At 50.5% G+C, this 20,211-nt stretch overlaps 1 protein-coding gene across 5 annotated transcripts; it reads left to right on the plus strand.

Moving 5' to 3' along the window:
- The first annotated feature begins 5,564 nt into the window (after positions 1-5,564).
- Positions 5,565-20,204, plus strand: PPRC1 (PPARG related coactivator 1). 5 transcript variants are annotated; one of them, XM_058543857.1, is made up of 14 exons: positions 5,565-5,733; positions 9,625-9,813; positions 10,382-10,528; positions 10,648-10,749; positions 10,867-13,759; positions 14,065-14,118; positions 14,968-15,025; positions 15,805-15,875; positions 16,873-17,596; positions 18,561-18,707; positions 18,818-18,884; positions 18,996-19,117; positions 19,364-19,515; positions 19,802-20,204. In XM_058543857.1, exons 1-14 carry the CDS (start codon positions 5,581-5,583, stop codon positions 19,903-19,905), a joined length of 4,983 nt encoding a protein of 1,660 aa, XP_058399840.1. In that variant the 5' UTR covers positions 5,565-5,580; the 3' UTR covers positions 19,906-20,204. The 5 variants fall into 5 exon arrangements, with proteins under 5 accessions (XP_058399840.1, XP_058399841.1, XP_058399842.1 ...); XM_058543858.1 differs by having other exon boundaries at positions 15,808-15,875; XM_058543859.1 differs by having other exon boundaries at positions 10,648-10,740.
- Positions 20,205-20,211: the final 7 nt, after the last annotated feature.

The following is a 20,211-nucleotide window of genomic DNA, read 5'->3' on the forward strand; positions in this document are numbered from 1 at the left end:
GAATCTCCTTCTAAGTTCATTCTCGTGGTTGGTGGTGGGTGGCAGGCCTCAGTTCTTCCATGCCTGTTGGACAGAGCCTTCAATTTTTTGCCACGTGGGGCTCTCCACCGGGCTGTTCACAACATGGCACATTGCTTTCACTAGAGTAAGTGATGTGCCAGAGAGTGATAGAGAGAGAGAGGGAACAAGAGCCCCTAGACTGAAAGCCTCAGTCTTTTTATAACCTAATCTTGGAAATGATGTATCATCACTTCTGCCTTATATTATTGGTCACACAGACCAACTCTGGCACATAAAAGTGTGAATAATAGGAGGCAGAGATTACCAGGGGCCATCTTAGGGGTGTCCAACCACACTAGATCTGGTCCTCAGTGTTGCAGATCTGGAGATTCAATTTAGGCAATGATCAGAATTCATCAAATTCACACAAGTTAAATACACATGACACATTATCTTGGTACTACTCTCCCTCTTTTCTAGAACTCTTTAGTTAAACCGGTCTTCCTTTTGAAGTCAACAAATGTGTTCCCAGAGCCTATGCACTGGCTATCATTCTTACCACAGAATGCTCTTTGAATGGCTAGATCTTTCTTGTGATTCAGGTCTTACCTCAAATATCTCCTCCTCAGAGGGCTTACCTGGTCACACCATATAAAATTAATCCCTCTTACCTTTTTTTTTTTTTAATTTTTTTTTTTAAAGATTTTATTTATTCATTTTTTCCCCCCAAAGCCCCAGTAGATAGCTGCATGTCATAGGTTCACATCCTTCTAGTTGCTGTACGTGGGACTCGGCCCCGGGTTGGACGGAGAAGTGGTGCCTCGGGGCACGCCTGGGATCCGAACCCGGGCCGCCGGCATCAGAGCGCGTGCACTTAACCGCCAAGCCACGGAGCCGGCCCATTCCCTCTTACCTTTTGCACTTTCTATCCCATATCCCATTTCTTTTCTTTCTTTTTTTTTTTTAAGATTTTTTGTTTATTTATTTTCCCCCCAAAGCACCAGTAGATAGTTGTATGTCATAGCTGCATATCTTTCTAGTTGCTGTATGTGGGACACGGCCTCAGCATGGCCAGAAAAGCAGTGTGTCGGTGTGCGCCCTGGATCCGAACCTGGGCCGCCAGCAGCGGAGTGCGCGCACTTAACTGCTAAGCCACGGGGCCGGCCCCTTTTTCCTTTCTTTCTTTCTTTCTTTTTTTTTTTTTTTTGGTGAGGAAGATTGGCCCTGAGCTAACATCTGTGCCAGTCTTCCTCTATTTTGTATGTGGGACACTGCCACAGCATGGCTTGATGAGCAGTGTGTAGGTCCACGCCTGGGATCTGAACCCACAAACCCCAGGCCGCCAAAGCAGAGTGCACGAACTTAACCACTACACCATGGGGCTGGCCCCCATCTATTTTCTGATAGCACTTATGGCACTCTGAAATTATTTTAACTCTTTGTCTACTTGGAGATTGTCTCCCCACGGGAATGTGAGCTGCATTAGGGAGGGTTTTTTGGTCTGTTTTGTCATTGCTGTATCTCCAGTGCCTGAAACAATGCCTGGCATGTAGTATTCACTCAGTAAATAAACCAGAATGCTGATTTGTTCATTCTCACTGAGAAATATGTATTATGTGAACTGGGGACTTTGTCTCACTTGGTCAACACACTTTCTCTCCATATAAAATGATGTGGGAAGTCAGTTATAATCAGATGAGTCTTTGATGAGCATGGAGTCAGGCAAGGACACATGGTTGGAGGTTCCCAGTGTTTGGTGGCCTATGTCTCTGAGGTTTTCCTTAATGGACCTTTGGAATGTACCTGCCAAGGAGACTAGTAGCCATGACACCCCTGTCTACGTGGCACTGGACACCCAGAGATATATTCTTATATTTTTGAGTAGATTCCATGCGAACACCATACTTAGGTGAACAGATTGTTTCGTCAGATGCTGACTAAAGCAAAAATGGCACAATTTTCACATGAAAAGATGCTCAACATCACTAATCATCAGGGAAATGCAAATCAAAACCACACTAAGATATCATCTTACACCTGTTAAGAATGGCTATAATCACCAAGACAAAAACTAACAAATGCTGGAGAGGCTGTGGAGAAATGGGAACCCTAATTCACTGCTGGTGGGAATGCAAACCAGTGCAGTCTCTGTGGAAAACAGTATGGAGATTCCTCAAAAAATTAAAAATAGAAATACCTGGGCCAGCCCCGTGGCTTAGTGGTTGAGTACGCGCGCTCTGCTGCTGGCAGCCCGGGTTCGATCCCAGGCGCGCACAGACGCACGGCTTCCCGGGCCATGCTGAGGCCGCGTCCCACATACAGCAACTAGAAGGATGTGCAGCTATGACATACAACTATCTACTGGGGCTTTGGGGGAAAAAAAATAAATAAAAAAATAAAAAAAAAAAAAAAAGAAATACCTTATGATCCAGCTATCCAAGTACTTGGTATCTACCCAACAAACCTGAAATCAACAATCCAAAGAGGCTTAGGCACCCCTGTGTTCATTGCAGCATTATTCACAATAGCCAAGACATGGAAGCAACTCAAATGTCCCTTAACTGATGATTGGATAAAGAAGAAGTATATCTGCACACAATGGAATACTACTCAGCCATAAAAAAAGACAAAATCGTCCCATTTGCAACAACATGGATGGACCTGGAGGGTATTATGTTAAGCAAAATAAGCTAGAAAGAGAAAGACAAATACTGCATGATTTCACTCATGTGTGGAAGATAAACCAATACATGGACAGATAGAACTGTTTGGTGGTTACCAGGGGCAAGGGGGTTGGGGGGTGGGCACAAGGGGTGAAGGGATGCATTTATATGGTGACTGACAAACAATAATGTACAACAAAAATTTCACAATAAAGAAATGGCACAGGGGCCGGCCCCGTGGCTTAGCGGTTAAGTGTGCGCGCTCTGCTGCTGGTGGCCCGGGTTCAGATCCCTGGCGCACACCGACGCACCACTTCTCTGGCCATGCTGAGGCCACATCCCACATACAGCAACTAGAAGGATGTGTAGCTATGACCTACAACTATCTACTGGGGCTTTGGGGGAAAAAATAAAATTATATATAAAAAAAAGGCACAATTTTCTGCTTTCTTTAACATTAATCTTCTTCCCCAAGGCTAATCACCATAATAATGACCATAATTAGTGCCCAAATCACCAGCATTTACAGAACATCTCTAAGAGTATGTTTCTTCCACAGAGAAAGAATTGTGTCATCCTGTATTGGTTCTTACTGATTTCTCATAGGCAATTATTTCCAAGTTTTTGAAACTTTATTTTTTTTATTTTTTATTTTTATTTTATTTTTTTCCCCCAAAGCCCCAGTAGACAGTTGTATGTCATAGTTGCACATCCTTCCACTTGCTGCATGTGGGACGCGGCCCCAGCATGGCCGGAGAAGCGGTGCGTCGGTGCGTGCCTGGGATCCGAACCCGGGCCACCAGTAGCGGAGCGCGTGCACCCAACCGCTAAGCCACGGGGCCAGCCCAATTTTTCCAAGTTTTTGGAAATAACTTTATTGTTGCCCCTCATATGACTATTTTATAGAGAAAATTGTGAACAGATTCAGTTTCTGAATTTGTAGCTTTTAAACCCTATTTGGGGAGACAAAACTAATTCACCTGAAAGATTAAGAAACTAAATAAAAGGAAGTTGTATTTGTCTGACCAGGCTGCCATAACAGAATACCACAGCCTAAGTGGCTTCAACAACAGAAATTTATTTTCTCAGAGCTCTAGAGGCTGGAAGTCCAAGATCAAGGTCCTGGCACGGCTGGTTTCTGGTGAGAGCTGTGCCTGGCTTGCAGGTGTTTCTTCCTCTTTTGACACCAGTCCTATGGGATTAGGCCCCCACCTTTATGATGTAATTTAACCTTAATTGTCTCCTTAAACTCTCTATCTCCAAATACAGTCATATTGGGTGTGAAGCCCTTCAACATATGAATTTTGCCATGGGGCGGGGGGGAACAATGACATAATTCAGTCCATAACAGAGGTCCTCTCCTCTCATGAGTTTTTTGTGGGAATGTATATTGATGCAACCACCTAAAGGGCAGTTTGGCATTATCCACCAAAATTTCAAATGTATACATCCTTGATCTCTTCAAGGAAACTACAGATGTACAAGAATGGTCACTGTAACTTAATTTGTAATAGTGAAAAGCTGGAAATAAACATAATTTAAATAATGATATATTCATATAGTGGAACTGGTACTCACTAAGATCTCAGTAAGTATTTGGTCAATGAATGGAATAACGTATTGTTACATGAAGAAAGCAAGTTGTGGAACCACACATATGAAATGGTTCCATTTTTGATTGAAGAAAAGATCAATGTGTCCCTATACCTTTTTTTTGTGGGGAAGATTAGCCCTGAGCTAACATCCAATGCCAATCCTCCTCTTTTTGCTGAGGAAGATTGACCCTGGGCTAACATCTGTGCCCATCTTCCTCTACTTTATATGGGATGCCGCCACAGCATGGTATGACAAGCGGTGTGCCGGTCTGTGCCCAGGATCCGAACCTGCGAACCCCGGGCCAAACCAGACTGTGTGAACTTAACTGCTGTGCCACAGGGCCAGCACCCTCCCCCCATATCTTTTTAAATGCATAGAAAAAGCGTGGATGAATGCACACCAAAAGTGACACGGGTTAAACCTGGGGAGTAGAACTGGAATTTGCAGGCCAAGTATATGTTTTACATTATAGTATTGTACTCTGAAATGACTTTTAAACTTTTGTAATAAAAAACTTAAAAAAATAAAAGGAAAACAATATGAAGTAGCCTCTAAATGGCAAATGAGTGAATGGTAGAGATAGTGATAGACTGGAGAAATACAGAGTGGGATCACGGCCAGCTGGGATGATCAAAAAGGTTTTCCTGGATAAAACAGGGCATGAAAGGTGTTTTGAGGCTCCAGTCTTCTGGACAGAAACACAAATGCAGAACACCGGGTGTCTTTGGAGGACAGCAAGGTGATCCGCAGCAGCAGGAAATAAATTTGGTAATGAGACGCCAACGTGGGTTTCTGAGCCCAAAGAAAAACCGGGAATGCGGGATTTTCAGATTAAACTCGCAGTAGTGCCGCAGTATAAGATTAGGTGACCGTTAGCTCCTGGAAGGAGGGTGCCCACTAGGGGGTGCTGTTTCAAAACATAGGCTCACTTGGATTAAGGTGAAAGGAAAGTACAGCAGGTAGAACGTCAGACAAAGAGGGCGTTCCGACAGTTGCACAAATTAGGAAAATAAAAAGATACACAAATGTTAAGTCTCCCTTTATTACCTCGCGCTCCCCAACTAGGTGCCCCGCGCAACACAAACTAAGCATTACAGTAAACCCACAGCACGCGCCACTTGGGCTCCCTTTAAAGCGACTACTATTCCCAGGCTCCCTCGCGAGGCCAAGGCTCTCTTCCCGGGTCAAGCAGGTCTCGCCGCGCGGCCTCCTGGGGTCCGTAGTTTTGTACTGTCTTTCGGGAGTTGTAGTTCCCTTCCCACAAGCGGCTGGGCGAGGCGGCGCCGGCGGTCAGAGCTGCGCTGGGTGTTCAGGGGCCAAGATGGCGGCGCGCCGGGGACGGAGGGACGGAGTCGGTCCGCCTCCGAGTGGGGGCCCCGGCCCCGACCCTGGCGGTGGAGTCCGCGGCAGCGGTTGGGGGAGTCGGAGCCAAGCGCCATATGGGACTGTGGGCGCTGTGAGCGGAGGGGAACAGGTGAGAGGCTGGCGGGAGGCCCGCGGCTGGCAGCAAAGCGGCGTGTGCCGGGCTGTGACACGTGGACGCCACAGGAAAGGAAGGAAGCGCTCTGGAGTCGATGCCGGGTGGCTGCAGGAGACAGATTGGGCCGAGTGGACCTGGGCCACTTGCTGTGGGGGACGCGAGCAGAGACAGGGTCTTTTCGGCCATTCCTCCGGAATGCTGGAGGGGCAGAGCCGGGTGTCGGAAACATGGCCCGTGGTGGGGGGATCAGGGATTCGGACTTGGAGTGGAGGGCTAAGACCTTCCTTTAAGGATGCCGAGTGGAGGTACCCCTAGCCCCGGGCCGCAGTGCCTTTTCGGAGCCATGTGGGGTGGGGGGAGCGATTTTCCCGGGAGAACTTGTCTGCTTCCCCTCCCCCTCTAGGCGGCCTCGGCACCCACGTGGGTTGGGCTCCCGGTAAGGTGGGGCCCGCGGGCCGCGGGTCCACGTGGGGGCGGGGAGGGGATGTCCACGTGGCTCCCGCCCCAGGCTGCCCGGCATCTCGTATCGGCGCTAGAGCCGCGCTGCCGGGAACTGGGTGTGTCTCAGCCGGTCCCGCCATCTCCGACCCGGGCTGGGGGCCCCGGCCGGGAAGGAAGGTAGGGGCTGCTAGAGTCAACTTTGCCTAGAACCTTGGAGAAGTTTTTTTCCTCCTGCTTTGGTCCGCGGCGCCTCTCGACAGCGGATGGTGAAGGACTTGCCAGATGTGCGGGGAGTCAGTTCCCTGCGGATGGCGGAGTGTGTTGGGGAGAGTAGAGGGCTTAGGTTGAAGGGCTGTGGAGTGAGCTTGTGGCGGGTTTCTGTCTGACCGGCTTGGGGTGGGTTGTGAGTCACGGGCAGTGGCGTTTTGGTTGCCTGCGGTCCTGCCTCATTCGTGCTTCAAGGGGTATGGGGAGTGTCAACATATACATGAGACAAGCTTAAGGGAGAGGGAATCCTCTCTCCTTCCCTCACTTTTTCCTCCAGCATCTCTTTTGAGGAGGCAGCTAAGGTCTGCTCTTGTGAACTGACACATACAAATTGACGTGGTCTGTGTTTAAGGCTCTCTGAACTTTTTGCTGGGGATGGGAAAAGTTGGAGGCCATTTGAGAACTACTCGACACTAGTTGAACATTTATTGGCCGGGGAAGTTCTTTCTGTCGGATTTTTTTTTTCCTTCGTCTTCAGTTCTCCATACTTAAAAACTGTTGTCGTCCCATTTCTCAGCAGAGGGCTTCTTAAAAGTTCCCACCCAGAGTGGAGGTGGGCAAGACTTAGTTTGAATTATCTCTCTTAAGAAATTAAGCTGAGTCCTTGAAAGTTTTTTTTCTTTTTTTTGGTCTCTAAGTAGGAGCTGGGCTGCAGGCTTCAGGTAGTGTCAGTTTCAGCAGGCAGTCCAGTCCCTTGCCCAGGGGAAAATGGTTTCTAGGGCTCTAACTTGGGAGCTGCCTACCCTCTCTTCTCTCCTTTTCTCAGAGTTAACATCTTGTGCACCTGGTGCTGCTCACCCTTTGGGGGAGAGGCAGGAAGGATCCATGATCCAGTTGTAATCCAAGTTAGGTGGTCATTTGGGATTGGAGAGGGTCTCATGGAAAGATTATAAACTCCCTTGCCCCCCAAAGATGGGTATGTGGAAGCTGGTCAGTCAACCAGCTATTTATTGAGATACCACTATGTTCAAACATGGAGGATACTGTGGTTAAACTACACATGGTCCCTGTCCTCTAGGATCTTGTGTTTTTATCAAGATAGACAATAAATAATGAGTGGGACAAAAAGAAACTGCAGCATATTTGGGATTATATAATCAGTAGTAGTAATCTACTTTGCAGGGTCTGGGAAGGGACATTTTAAGCTGAGACCCGAAAGCTGTGTGAGGGGGTGGGGTAGGGAAGCTTTCATCAGAGAAATAGTATGTGAAGGTCTTGAGGTGGGAGAGAACATGGCTTATTAGAGAAACTGAGAGACCTGTGTGGCTGGTGTGTAGAGAGACAGGCAACGTGGTGAGAGAGGACACAGTGGATCAGGAGAGTCTGGTGGGGAAGACCAGGACCCCTGTAAGCCATATCAAGGAGTTTAAACTGGATGCTAAGAGCAGTGAGATGCCATTGGAGGGGTTTAGTGAGGGTCTCAGGAAGTGATCAGATGTGTATTTTTAAAAGTTCATAGCTGGTTTTGAACGCTGCAGGGACATGACTGGATGTAGGAAAGCCAGTTGGGAGGTTGTTGAAGTTAGAGATGCTGGCAACTAGCTTACTTTTAGCCTGGCGTTAGCCCCTAGATGATCTTGGTACTCTTGGAGCTGTGCTGTTTGGGGATTGAGGGATGGGTGAGGTCAGGTGAAGGTGAGATTGTCTGCAGCTGGGGCTCCAGTACCTGCCCGATGGAGGTGGTGATGAGTGGTTTGTAGAGCTGGACATTGTCTTGAGATTCTGGCCTAGTGGCTGGGCCAGGAAGGTGGCAGGGCAAGTCGAGATGCAGCCTCCTTGCTCAACCCAGGAGTGTTTGCTGAGCCAGGTGCTATTCAGCTGTTGGTTGTAATTACAGGATTGTAAAGGCCTAGGAGGAGTTAGTGCCTAAAACCTGCCACCTTTCACTTCATCTCTGGGCCTGGCCTCCTAAAGTGTCTCTATCTAGTCTTTCCTTTCCTTGGGCATTGGAACTCCTCAGCTTGGTTAGGAGGGTGGGTGTGGGAGTATAATCACACCTGTTGCTTTTTCTTTTTCTTGGAAGAGGTGCAGAGTTTCCCTTTGCTACAGAAGGGGAGAGGGGGCTGACTTGTCCATGTTTGTTCCAGTTCTCCAGGCTTTGTATCATCTGTTTCCTATAGGGGAGATACCCATGGCTCTGGCCTCTGGCTTTGCCAGCCCCATTCCCGTCACTTCTGGCCCTGCCCACGCCCACACTCTTGACAGGCCTGGGCGGGTGGCTCCCTGTCTGACAAGGCTGAAGATGTTGCTAGTTCTCAGGGAAGTGGTGGGGTGAGGCTTTTCCATCTACAGAATCAAGCTTTCTCTTGCTCTTACCTGGTAGGGGTAGGGAAAGAGACTTTTCCCTTGGGACTACCATTGAGAGGTTGGGTGGCACACTGTAGGGCCTTCAAAATAAAAGTGTGAAGTACGTGTGAATATCAACTCTGAATAAGACACTGCCAGGCATCATGGATAACCAGGAACTATAAACAGAGTTTAAATTTTTCCAAGAGCCAAGAAGAATATAAGCTAATAGAATACAAAGGGTTATTTGCCCCCAAGGAACTTGGAATCTAGTTTGAGTAATGATGCAAGGAATGTCATGAGGTAAGGACGGGGTAGGATGTGATTGCCAGAAAAGTGAGTGGTACAGAAACTGTGAATTCAGGGTTGTGATTAGAAATCAGCATGGGTTGGGGAAGTCTGAGATGTCTTCTTGAAGAAGGTGGGATTTGAGCTAAGCAGAGAAGAGAGGCCTAAGTGGGATTTGAGGAAGGTAAGGTGGTTGTAGCTGAAATTGCCTCCTTGCTGACCTCCTCTTCTTCGGTGTGCCCCTTGGACTGTCTGCCTTCATCACCACCAGCAGCCGACTCCTCTGCTTGATCTTTTTGATGTTTCTACTCCCCAGTTTCATAATCTCCTGTGGCTCCAACTGTTTCTGGATGGAGTCCAAACTTTTTTTTGCCCAGAAGGTCCTTGAACACTGCTATCTTGGTTGGGGCTTTGGCTCATGGGTTGTACTTCTCTCTGCCCAGGAAATCCAGAGGTTTGGCTGTGGTGGGGCTCCTGCTGAGTCTGGTGCCATTGGTGGAGGGCTGGGTACCTGGTTTACTGAGCATATCAGTCGGCTGCCCCGAGGGCCCATGTCCTGCAGCCTTTACCATGCCCTTCTGACCTTCCCCCCTTTTGCCCCAGGTGCTGCTGCATGAGGAGGGGGATGATTCTGGCTTTGTCAGTCTGTCTCGGCTGGGCCCCTGTCTGAGGGACAAGGACCTGGAGATGGAGGAGCTCATGCTGCAGGATGAGACACTGCTGGGGACCATGCAGAGCTACATGGATGCCTCCCTCATCTCCCTCATTGAGGATTTTGGGAGCCTTGGAGAGGTGAGCTGGGACTGGGCTTGGAGGTCTTCAGGCAGGAGCTTTGCGTGGGAGGCTATGGCTCAGTGGCTCTGCTCTCCCAGAACCATGGCTCCTAGATACCCAACCCGAGTCCTTGAAGAGTGTTGTTTGTCTCTAGGTGAGTGCTGGGCTGCAGGCTGCCAGGTTATATCCCACATAACGATGCCCTGGCAGGCTTGGACTGTAGTCCAAGGCCTTTCCCCCTGCCTGAGCCCCTGACTTAACGTGTCCAGAGGGTTCTGATCTCTCTTTTGAGCCCAATTCCAGCCTAGCCAAGGGTTGTTGCTGAGTATCCCACATCTTACCTGAGAGTGGAGGGTGCATGTGAAATATAAGTTTAAGACTCACTTCCAACAGGTTTTTGTTGACACTAGAGAGGTGGGTGATGGTAGTAAATGAGATTGGAACACATGCCTCCTGGTACTCAAATCTGGCAGATTGAGCTGAACTGAGCCTGGGAAACTGAGTCTCTTGGCATCCAGTCCTTCTCAGTGGCCCAGTAGGTCATTAGGGATGTTAGTGGGACCTTCCTGTTGTCTTTCTGGAGCAGAGCAGGTTATCCCTGGAGGACCAGAATGAAGTGTCGCTGCTCACAGCTCTGACAGAGATCTTGGATAATGCAGACTCCGAGAACCTGTCTCCGTTTGACAGCATTCCTGACTCGGAGCTGCTTGTGTCACCTCGGGAGGGCTCCTCCGTGAGTGTGGGACCAGGGGAAGGGGATGTGTGGTTGGTGCAAAGGTTAGAACCACATCTGTGGGCCTACTCAATAGTTTTGAGGCACAAAATCATCTCAGTTCTTTTTCTCCCTCTTAGCTACACAAGCTGCTCACCCTCTCTCGGACACCCCCAGAACGTGACCTTATCACCCCAGTTGACCCATTGGGGCCCAGCACGGGCAGTAGTAGAGTGAGTGCGGTAAGCCTGACCTAGGGAGCCTTAGGGACTCCCAGGAGGGAGGAGTGTGTGGGGAGAGGTCTGGAAAAATATATTCCTGGAGAAAACTCCTTCTCCTGCTTCTGTTCTCTCCTGCAGGTTGAGATGTCTCTCGCAGATCCCCCTTGGGACTTCTCCCCACCCTCCTTCTTGGAGACCTCCTCCCCCAAGCTTCCTAGCTGGAGACCCCCAAGGTCGAGACCCCGCTGGGGCCAATCCCCTCCTCCCCAGCAGCGTAGTGATGGGGAAGAAGAGGAAGAGGTGGCCACCTTCAGTGGCCAGGTGCTTGCTGGGGAGCTTGACAACTCTGTAAGCAGCATCCCAGACTTTCCCATGCACCTGGCCTGCCCTGAGGAGGAAGATAAAACAGCAGCAGCAGAGATGGCAGTGCAGGCAGCTGGTGACGAGAGCATCTCCTCCCTGAGTGAGCTGGTGCGGGCCATGCACCCATACTGCTTGCCAAACCTCACCCACCTGACATCACTTGAGGATGAGCTTCAGGAGCAGCCAGATGATTTGACACTGCCTGAGGATTGTGTGGTGCTGGAGATTGTGGGTCAGGCGGCCGCAGCTGGCAATGACCTAGAGATCCCAGTTGTGGTACGGCAGATCCCTACTGGACCCCAGCCTGTGCTCTTGGGTGACTCACTAGAGGCTGGTCCGGCCTTGCAGCTGCTCTTGCCTACACTAGAGTCAGAGACGGAGGCTGCTGTGCCCAAGGAAGCCCTCTGCCCTGAAAAAGAGGGGTTGTCACTGGACTCAGAAGAGAAGCTGGAGTCAGCGTGCTTGTCGGAGCCCAGGGAGGTCGTGGAGCCAGTGGTGCCCAAGGGGCCTCAGAACCCATCAGCCAATACAATGCAGAGTTCCCAGAGAGCTCGAAAGGGCAGGAGGAAGAAGAGCAAGGAGCATCCAGGAGCCTATGCAGAAGGCTATGCCAGGAGGCTGAGGTCATCTTCTCGTGGGCAGTCTACCGTGACCTCTCAGGCAGGCAACTTGCCTCAGGAGGAACTTCAAAGAGAGGTTGCGCCTCCCTGTGGTAGAGGGAAGCCCCGGGCTTGGGCTCGGGCATGGGCAGCTGCCTTGGAGAAGCCTACCTCTGGGAACTTGGAGAGTAGTGCTGGACAAGCTAGTCCTGCTAAAGAAGGTCCTCTAGACCTCTACCCCAATGTGGTTGACACCATCCAAACCGACCCTGTTCCAACCCATCTCTCATTGGTTGACTCCGCTCAAGCTGACCGCATGCCACTTGACTCTGTTGAAGCTGATCCCACTGCAGTTGACCCTGCTCTAGCTGACCCTGTACCTGTTGACCCTGCACTGGTTGACCTTGCTTCAGTTAACTCAGAGCTGGTTGACCCTCTCCCAGATGACCCAGTGCTCACTGCCCCAGTCCTGGCTGACTCAGCAGCAGTTGACCCTGCAGTGGTTGTTCCCATCTCTGAGGACCTGCCACCAGTTGACCCTGTCTCGGCCAATCCAGCACCAGTTGACTCTGTTCCTGATGACCTGGCTCCAATTGACCCTGTGCTAGTTAAGTCTAGGCCAACTGATCCCAGACGTGGTGCAGTATTATCAGCCCAGGGGAGTCCAACCCCCCAGCTCCTCCTGGAGTCTGAGTCCTCGGACCCCCTAAAGGCCATCATCCCTGAAGTCAAGGAGGTTGTGGGTCCTCTGAAGGTGGAAAATGGTATCAATGCCACAACCCACGAAGCCAGACCTCGGCCTCTTAGCCTGTCTGAGTACCGGCGACGAAGGCAACAGCGCCAAGCAGAGGCAGAAGAGAGGAGTCTCCAGCCCCCAGCTGGGAAGTGGCCCAGTCTCCCAGAAACCCCCACAGGACTGGCAGACATCCCTTGTCTTGTCATTCCACCAGCCCCAGCCAAGAAGACAGCTCTACAGAGAAGCCCTGAGGCTCCTTCTGAGGCTTGCTTTGTGCTTTTGGGTCCCAGCTGTGCTTCTCCTAGTCTTGAGCCACCTGCAAACAAACCTATGGCCTCAACTCCCACTGAGCAGGTGCCATCCCAAGAGATGCCACTGCCAGCGAGACCTCCGCCTCCTGTTGTGCAATCTGTGTCCCCCACAATGCCCACGGCTCTACCTTTTACCCCGGGTGGGCTGGGCATGACCCCCATGCTGCCCCTTCCTGCAAGTGGGCAAGGGGTCCCCAGTCTGCCCCCACCACCCTTGCAGCCTCCTAGTCTTCCGATGTCTATGGGGCCAGTGCCACCTGATCCCTATACTCACTATGCCCCTGTGCCACCCTGGCCTTGTTATCCCCCTGTGTCCCCTTCTGGCTATCCTTGCCTGCCCCCCCCACCAACAGTGCCGATAGTGTCTGGTACTCCTGGCGTCTTTGCTGTGCCCCCCACTTGCAATGTGCCTTGGGTGCCCCCTTCTGCCCCAGTCCCACCTTACAGCTCCAGCTGTACCTATGGGCCCTTGGGATGGGGCCCAGGGCTGCAACACCCTTCATTCTGGCCTACTGTACCCCCGCCTCCTTTGCCACTAACTCCTGTTGGGAGGGGTGTTCCCTCACCCAAGGTGGAGCCCAGTGGCATCCCAGCTGGCCCCCCTGAAAGTGTACTTCCTTTACCGATGATGACTCCTCTCAGTCTTGGGTCTGCTGGCCAGGGTGCTCCACAGATAGAGCCCACCAAGGTGGAGGTCAAGCCAGTGCCTGTATCTCCCCATCTGAAACATAAGGTGTCCTCCCCGGTGCAAAGCCCCCGGATTAAGGCTCTACCATGTCTGTCTGCTGAGACTGTGGCTGTTGAGGAGCCTGCATCAGAGAGACTAAAGCCTGAGACCCAGGACACCAGGCCCAGGCAGAAGCCCCCCTCTCCTGTTGCCAAGGCTGTTCTTACACCAAGGCAGGGCACTGTTGCCAAGCTGCCTGCTGTCCACCCAGCCCGTCTAAGGAAACTGTCCTTCCTGCCTACCCCACATACCCAGGGTCCTGAGGATGTGGTGCAGGCTTTCATCAGTGAGATTGGTGAGTGCCACATGGTTCAGCAGGTGTGAAGAAGGGCACGGGGCTTGGGTGGGGAGTGTCCTCCATAGAACAGGATAAACCACCTTGGTGGGGCTGGCCTTTGTTGGATTTCTTTGGAGGGTTCTTGAGAGGCAGAACTCTGGGTTTGTTTTATTCCTTCCTGCTTTGTGTTGCTGCCTTGGTTTACTTAGTACATTGGGCAGGGGGAGCATAAAGGGAGAAGTGAGGTGATTTGGGACTTACTGGGACCTGTGTACTCAGTTGATAGGGGCTGGTTTCCAATCCTGTTTTGTGTGCTTTCATAGGAATTGAGGCATCCGACCTATCCAGTCTGCTGGAGCAGTTTGAGAAATCAGAAGGTAGGGGAACCTGGGTAGCTTTGCTTCAACCCCTTTTTGTTGCTTTTTCCTTTGGGCCCAGGCCTGTAGTTGCTTAATCTGGGGGTAAGGGGGAAGGAGCAGTCTCAGCCACTAGAGCAGCCCCCTAATTGGAATGAGGAGACCAGATTCACCTGTGACACAATCTAAGCTAGGGAGAGTGTGGTAATACAGCATGGCAAGAACTGTAAGAGTAGATGGTTGGGGAGATCCAAGTGGGGTGGTTTGTTTGGAGACATTTTCTAGAGGGAAGTAGCTCTCAAGCTGGGCCTTGAAAGACAGGATTTCATAGAGTGGGTGGGCAGTAAAGGCAGAGGTATAGGAAGGATTGCATGTGGTGTATTTGGAAGGTAATGGATAGCTCAGCCTTCTCAGTACAAGGCACGGATCTAGGTGTTGTGGAGGATACTGGGTCCTGTTCTCAAGGAGCTTGTGGTCTAATTGGGGAGAAAAATCTCCAGAAATGACTCTTGAATTGGTAACAGGTATCTATAGGACAAAGCAAAATATAAAATATAAGTATAGAATAAGAGTAGGCTACGAGACTAGGAAGTTAGTTAGGCAGGTCATGTAGAACCTTGAATGCTAGGTTTAGAAGTTTGGACTCTATCTCAGATTCAGTGGGGAGTGTGGATGTTTCTGAGCAGAGAAGAGACATGATTAAAAATAGTACCTGGGCACCCACTGGAGGAGAATGGATCTCTAGGGAGAACCCAGTGGAATCGGTAGGCAAAGTGGATTTTCCTCCTTTGGGTCTCAAAGCCAGCCGTTCTGTGCCTCCTCAATCTGGAACATCTGGTTGGGCTTTTAACTAGTATGGTTTCTTTGCAGCCAAAAAGGAGTGCCCTCCCCCGCCTCCTGCTGACAGCTTGGCTGTAGGAAACTCAGGGTAAGTATGGAGACCTGAGTGAGTTACCCTACAGCTGTTGGTCAGCAGCCGGCCGGCGCTCCAGGACTGTCAGCTGGATGTCTCTGTTGCAGGGACGTTTAGTCAGCTTTAGAGTCTTTCCCTGTTTCCCATCCCCTGTTCAGCTCATCACTACTGGGCACTGTCTCGGGTGGCGAGGTAGGAGGATGTGTACCATCCTCTGGCTGATTCCATTCTGGGATTCCAAATGTCCTGGAAGTGCCTTTTATCTTCTGGCAAGTTTGCCTTTGGGGATTTCTTTCCTTCATTTAACAAACTTTAAGCTTGCTCAGCACTGGTGATGGTGTAAGATAAAGTGGGAGAAGATGTTCATGGCTAGGGATCCCCTGACTCCTTGGAGGACACAGGCATCCTGGACCTCCTTGTCCCCAATCTTCCAGCACTGAGAGGCCTTTTTTCATTTTTCATGTTTATGATACTCTGTCCTGTTCTGCCAAGCATGTTCCCCCCATATTGATTTTGGGTTGGTTTGAGCCAGGCAGGCAAGGTTCCTGGCTTGAAGGAGGTGGGGGATATTCAAGGTCGTAGTTGGCCTGCCTCCTGGAATTGGGCAGAGCTGAGTTGAAACCCAACCTCCAGTTTCGTCACTAAGACCCCTTTTGTGCTGGAGGATAATGATAGGGGCAGTTTGTGCATCCCATTCCTCTGCACGCACCCCCTCTCCCATTGCTTTGTGAGGGAAGCAGATATACAAGATGTTGAGGAGGCAATGAACCAGGCTTTCCCTTTTCCCCCGCCAGCAGCGTTGACACTCCCCAGGAGAAGAGGCCCCTAGACCGGTTACAAGCCCCAGAACTGGCCAACGTGGCAGGTGGGTTCAGGGTGGGGAACTCTGCCTTTGATTAGTTTATCTAGCAAATGTTTGTAGGGCCCGCTCTGCACCAAGTGTGTGTAGGTGTTGGGGATACAGAGATCTGATCTTATCCTTGAGGTTCTTACAGTCCAGGGGGCAGATGTGTAAACAAATGAGCATGTTGACCTATCAGAGGTTGTATGTTAAAGAAGCCTGTGTGGTTTATAGTGGGGTCTGAAGGGGGACAATGAGGGAAGGGGTATATAGAAGGTAATCCCCAAAGCGGAGGCTTGGGAAAATCACTGATATGGATCAGGTAGATTTAGGGGATGGGTCATTCTAGGTAGACGGAGAAGCTTGAGTGAACTGAAGAAACAAAACCAGCCTGGTATGTTTTGGGGAATTGCAAGTGGTTCTGTTTGTCTAGAGTGTAGTGGCTGATCAGGATGCTGGGCAGAGCTAAAGCAAGAAATAAAGCTAGAGTGGTAAGTAGGAGGTCAGATTATGGGACCTTAGAAAGCCATGTTAAGCTGTTTGGACTTTATCCTGTGCATTGAAGAAGCAATTGAAAAAGCTTTACTAGATTGGTTTTTGGGTGCTCCCTCCAGCAGGAATGTAGAAGACAGGTGAACGGGTATGAAGCCCGAGGTCGGAGATCATTGAATGATTACAAGAGTCCAGGCAAGATGCAGCCCAGAAGTTGGGCAGTGCTGGGAGGAGGGGTGGGTCTAAAAATGGAGAGGTAGACCAGACAGGACGTGGTCACCAGCTAGGTTTGGGTAGTGAGAGGTTGAGGGGTTCAGGAGGATCCTAGCTGGCTGAGTTTCTATTGCTGGTCCCCAAGATGGGGAACTCAGGAGGAGTAGTAGTTGCAACAGTAGAAGAAGTTCGGCTGTTGACCATTGTTGGTGTACTTTGTGAGATGAGGTGGGGGTCTCTGGAGCCTATATACGCAGTGTTTAGAAGTGTAGAATGGGATCTCATCCTGCTATCTCCATCCTCCCTCCCCTCACAGGGCTCACCCCTCCAGCTACCCCTCCCCACCAGTTATGGAAGCCCCTGGCTGCTGTCTCACTGCTGGCCAAAGCCAAATCTCCTAAGTCCACCGCCCAGGAGGGAACCCTGAAGCCTGAAGGAGTTACAGAGGCCAAACATCCACCTGCAGCCCGTCTCCAAGAAGGGGTCCATGGCCCTAGTCCAGTCCATGTGGGCTCTGGGGACCATGACTATTGTGTTCGGAGCAGGACCCCCCCAAAAAAGACACCTGCCCTAGTCATTCCAGAGGTGGGCTCCCGATGGAACGTCAAACGCCACCAGGATATCACCATCAAACCTGTCTTGTCCCTGGGCCCAGCTGCCCCCCTGCCCCCACGCACAGCTGCTTCCCAGGAACCACTTGATCACAGGACTAGCAACGAGCAGGCAGATCCCCCAGCTCCTTGCCTTGCCCCATCTGCCTTGCTGTCCCCTGAGGCTTCGCCCTGCCGGAATGATATGAACACTAGGATTCCCCTTGAGCCCTCAGCCAAGCAGCGGTCAGTGCGCTGTTATCGAAAAGCCTGCAGGTCAGCCAGCCCCTCAAGCCGGGGCTGGCAGGGCCGCCGTGGCCGCAGCAGCCGTTCTGTCAGCTCTGGGTCCAACCGGACCAGCGAAGCATCTTCCTCCTCATCCTCATCGTCGTCTTCCTCATCCCGATCCCGGTCCAGGTCCCTCTCCCCCCCACACAAGAGGTGGCGAAGGTGAGCTCTGATGGCCTGTTAGGTCCTCTCCATTTAGGAAGTTCATGTACTCTCTTCTGGTTTACTTTAAAAGCTTTTGCACATTGAGTTTAATACTTTCAGGCACTAAGGCTTCTATTTCTCTCTTCTCCCCCTTTCCTGGATTGTTGGAGGAGGCAAGCGTCATCCAAGCTTGAGAAGATAGCTTCTATCCCCTGTTGGAGTTTAGGGTATCCCTGAGGTCTCCTGCTTCCTTGAGACCTGCCTTGGGGAGACCGCTAAGGTTTGATCTTGACCATGTTAATTTCTTCGCATACTGTATCAGTCCTCATTTCTGAGGTGGTATGTGGAAAGGTGGGATAGTGGATTGTTAATGGCAAACAGTCCTTCCTTTAATCATCTGTTGAGGAAAGAGTCTGAGACAGTTCCTTTGGGCGTCACTGTGGCCTCATCTGTTTTCCGGCAGTACCTTTTTCTCAGTAACAGACACAAATTTTCCTACTTAATCAGTGAAGAATTCTTGGCTTGTGACAGTGAAGTATATCTTCAGAAATGGCCTCTACTACAGGTCTAGCACAGTCTCCCCTTATGCCATGGTTACAGTACTCCTGTGAGACATATTAGGGGAGCAGGAATCCAGAGACTCAGGCCTGGCACCGCCAGCTAGTTGTAAGACCAAGGGCCCAGCCCTTTATCTCTCTGGGTCTCCATTTATTTTTCTTCTTTCTGATTTGTTAAATATTTTTCATTTTTAATTGCATAACTGAAAATAAGTATGGTCTGTGCCAAAACACTCTAAAACATTCCAGATACATCTAAAGTTCATGAGGACCTCAATTTGGTCAGCTGTGAAGAGTTCTTTTAGACCTCTTCTGCTCTGCTTTCCCTTTGGTCCTGAGCTTCCTGATAGGGAGACAGGGCTGGGGCCAAGGTGAGGTAAGTGGAATATACCTGCACCACTCCCAGCATTCCATTTATTCTTCAGGTCCAGTTGCAGTTCCTCTGGACGATCCCGAAGATGCTCTTCCTCTTCCTCCTCCTCATCTTCCTCGTCTTCCTCATCCTCATCATCCAGTTCCCGAAGCCGGTCCCGCTCCCCATCCCCGCGCCGGAGAAGTGACAGGAGGCGGCGGTGAGCATGTATTCAGGGAGTCAGTGCATCTGGGATGCAAGTGCCTGAGAATTCTGAGACTTGAGCTGTCTTATGTCTGGGGGGTTGATGGCACCTTCTTCTTTTGTCAGGTACAGCTCTTATCGTTCGCATGACCATTACCAAAGGCAGAGAGTGCTGCAGAAGGAGCGTGCAATAGTGAGTAGGGGAACAGGAGGAGGACGCTTGCCCCTGAGCCATGAACTTGGAGAGCCATCTGCAGCTGTGGCCCTGGCTCACAGTGTGTCATTTTTCCTTGACCCAACATAGGAAGAGAGAAGAGTGGTCTTCATTGGGAAGATACCTGGCCGCATGACTCGGTCAGAGCTGAAACAGAGGTTCTCTGTTTTCGGAGAGATTGAGGAGTGCACCATCCACTTCCGTGTCCAAGGGTAAGCTTGGGCCCTAAGATCAGGATGTCCTTTCTTGTCCCATTCATCTACCTTGATGATTCTTTGTCTTTCCCTCTTGCTCTGGTGTGCTGGGAAGTATAGGACACCTTCATTTCTACAGAGGGTTGGCCATTTGGGGAATGAGAAGAACCACCCCAGTCCCTCTCTGTACCCTGGGGAGCTGTTTCTTCTCCATGGTATGTGCCCAGATAGCCATCCCAGCCCCTGCCTCACCCTCCCCACCAGTGACAACTATGGCTTCGTCACTTACCGCTATGCTGAGGAGGCATTTGCAGCCATCGAGAGTGGCCACAAGCTGAGGCAGGCAGATGAGCAGCCCTTTGATCTCTGCTTTGGGGGCCGCAGGCAGTTCTGCAAGAGAAGCTACTCTGATCTTGGTGAGTAGAGGGAGGCCTTGAGGCTTTGATATATTTCATCGCCTCTCCAGAAGGATTCCCAACCTTTTGACAGTGGGGCTAGGCAGACTTGTCTTCATCTGACACACGAAGAACCTAAGGGGTGGGATGAGAGGAGAAATGGAGGCTCTTCTGTCTTTTTGACGTAAAATCAGGGTGATTTTAGCTCCATCCATTACTGGGATGGGAGGTGGCTGGCCATTTGAGGACCCTGTGGTTGGGAAGTATGGTCAAAGACCTTGATGTTTGTCTCTCTCTACCTCTATAGACTCCAACCGGGAAGACTTTGACCCTGCTCCTGTAAAGAGCAAATTTGATTCTCTTGACTTTGACACATTGTTGAAACAGGCCCAGAAGAACCTCAGGAGGTAACCCTGGGCCCTTCTCCCCCTCCCCCTTTTCTTTGGAGGTGCCCAGCCTCCTCCATCCCCCTCCCCCACTCTAGGGGAGAGAGCTGCTAGTGAGGAGATGACTGTTTTATAAAGAAATGGAAAAAAGTGAAATAAAAAATGTGTTAAATCAGATTTTTTAAAGGGGTATTTGTTTTTTATAGCAAGCATTGAAACAAGTTAACTTGCATTCCTATGTAAGATGGATGGGGTTGAGGGGTTCCCCCAAAGTTTGGAAGATCTAAGTCACTATTCAGACTAATAAACGTGGACTAGAGAGAACTCCCAA

The sequence above is a fragment of the Diceros bicornis genome, chromosome 6, assembly GCF_020826845.1.
Source record: "Diceros bicornis minor isolate mBicDic1 chromosome 6, mDicBic1.mat.cur, whole genome shotgun sequence".
NCBI classification, from domain to species: Eukaryota; Metazoa; Chordata; class Mammalia; order Perissodactyla; family Rhinocerotidae; genus Diceros; species Diceros bicornis.

Excerpts from the sequence above, each read along its gene's own strand:
- PPRC1 (XM_058543857.1), top strand. The coding sequence starts at position 5,581 with ATGGCGGCGCGCCGGGGACGGAGGGACGGAGTCGGTCCGCCTCCGAGT. Across the intron at positions 10,750-10,866 it reads GCAGTAGTAGAGTGAGTGCG|GTTGAGATGTCTCTCGCAGA; the intron begins GTAAGCCTGACC and ends TCTCTCCTGCAG. Across the intron at positions 18,708-18,817 it reads AGAAGTGACAGGAGGCGGCG|GTACAGCTCTTATCGTTCGC; the intron begins GTGAGCATGTAT and ends TTCTTTTGTCAG.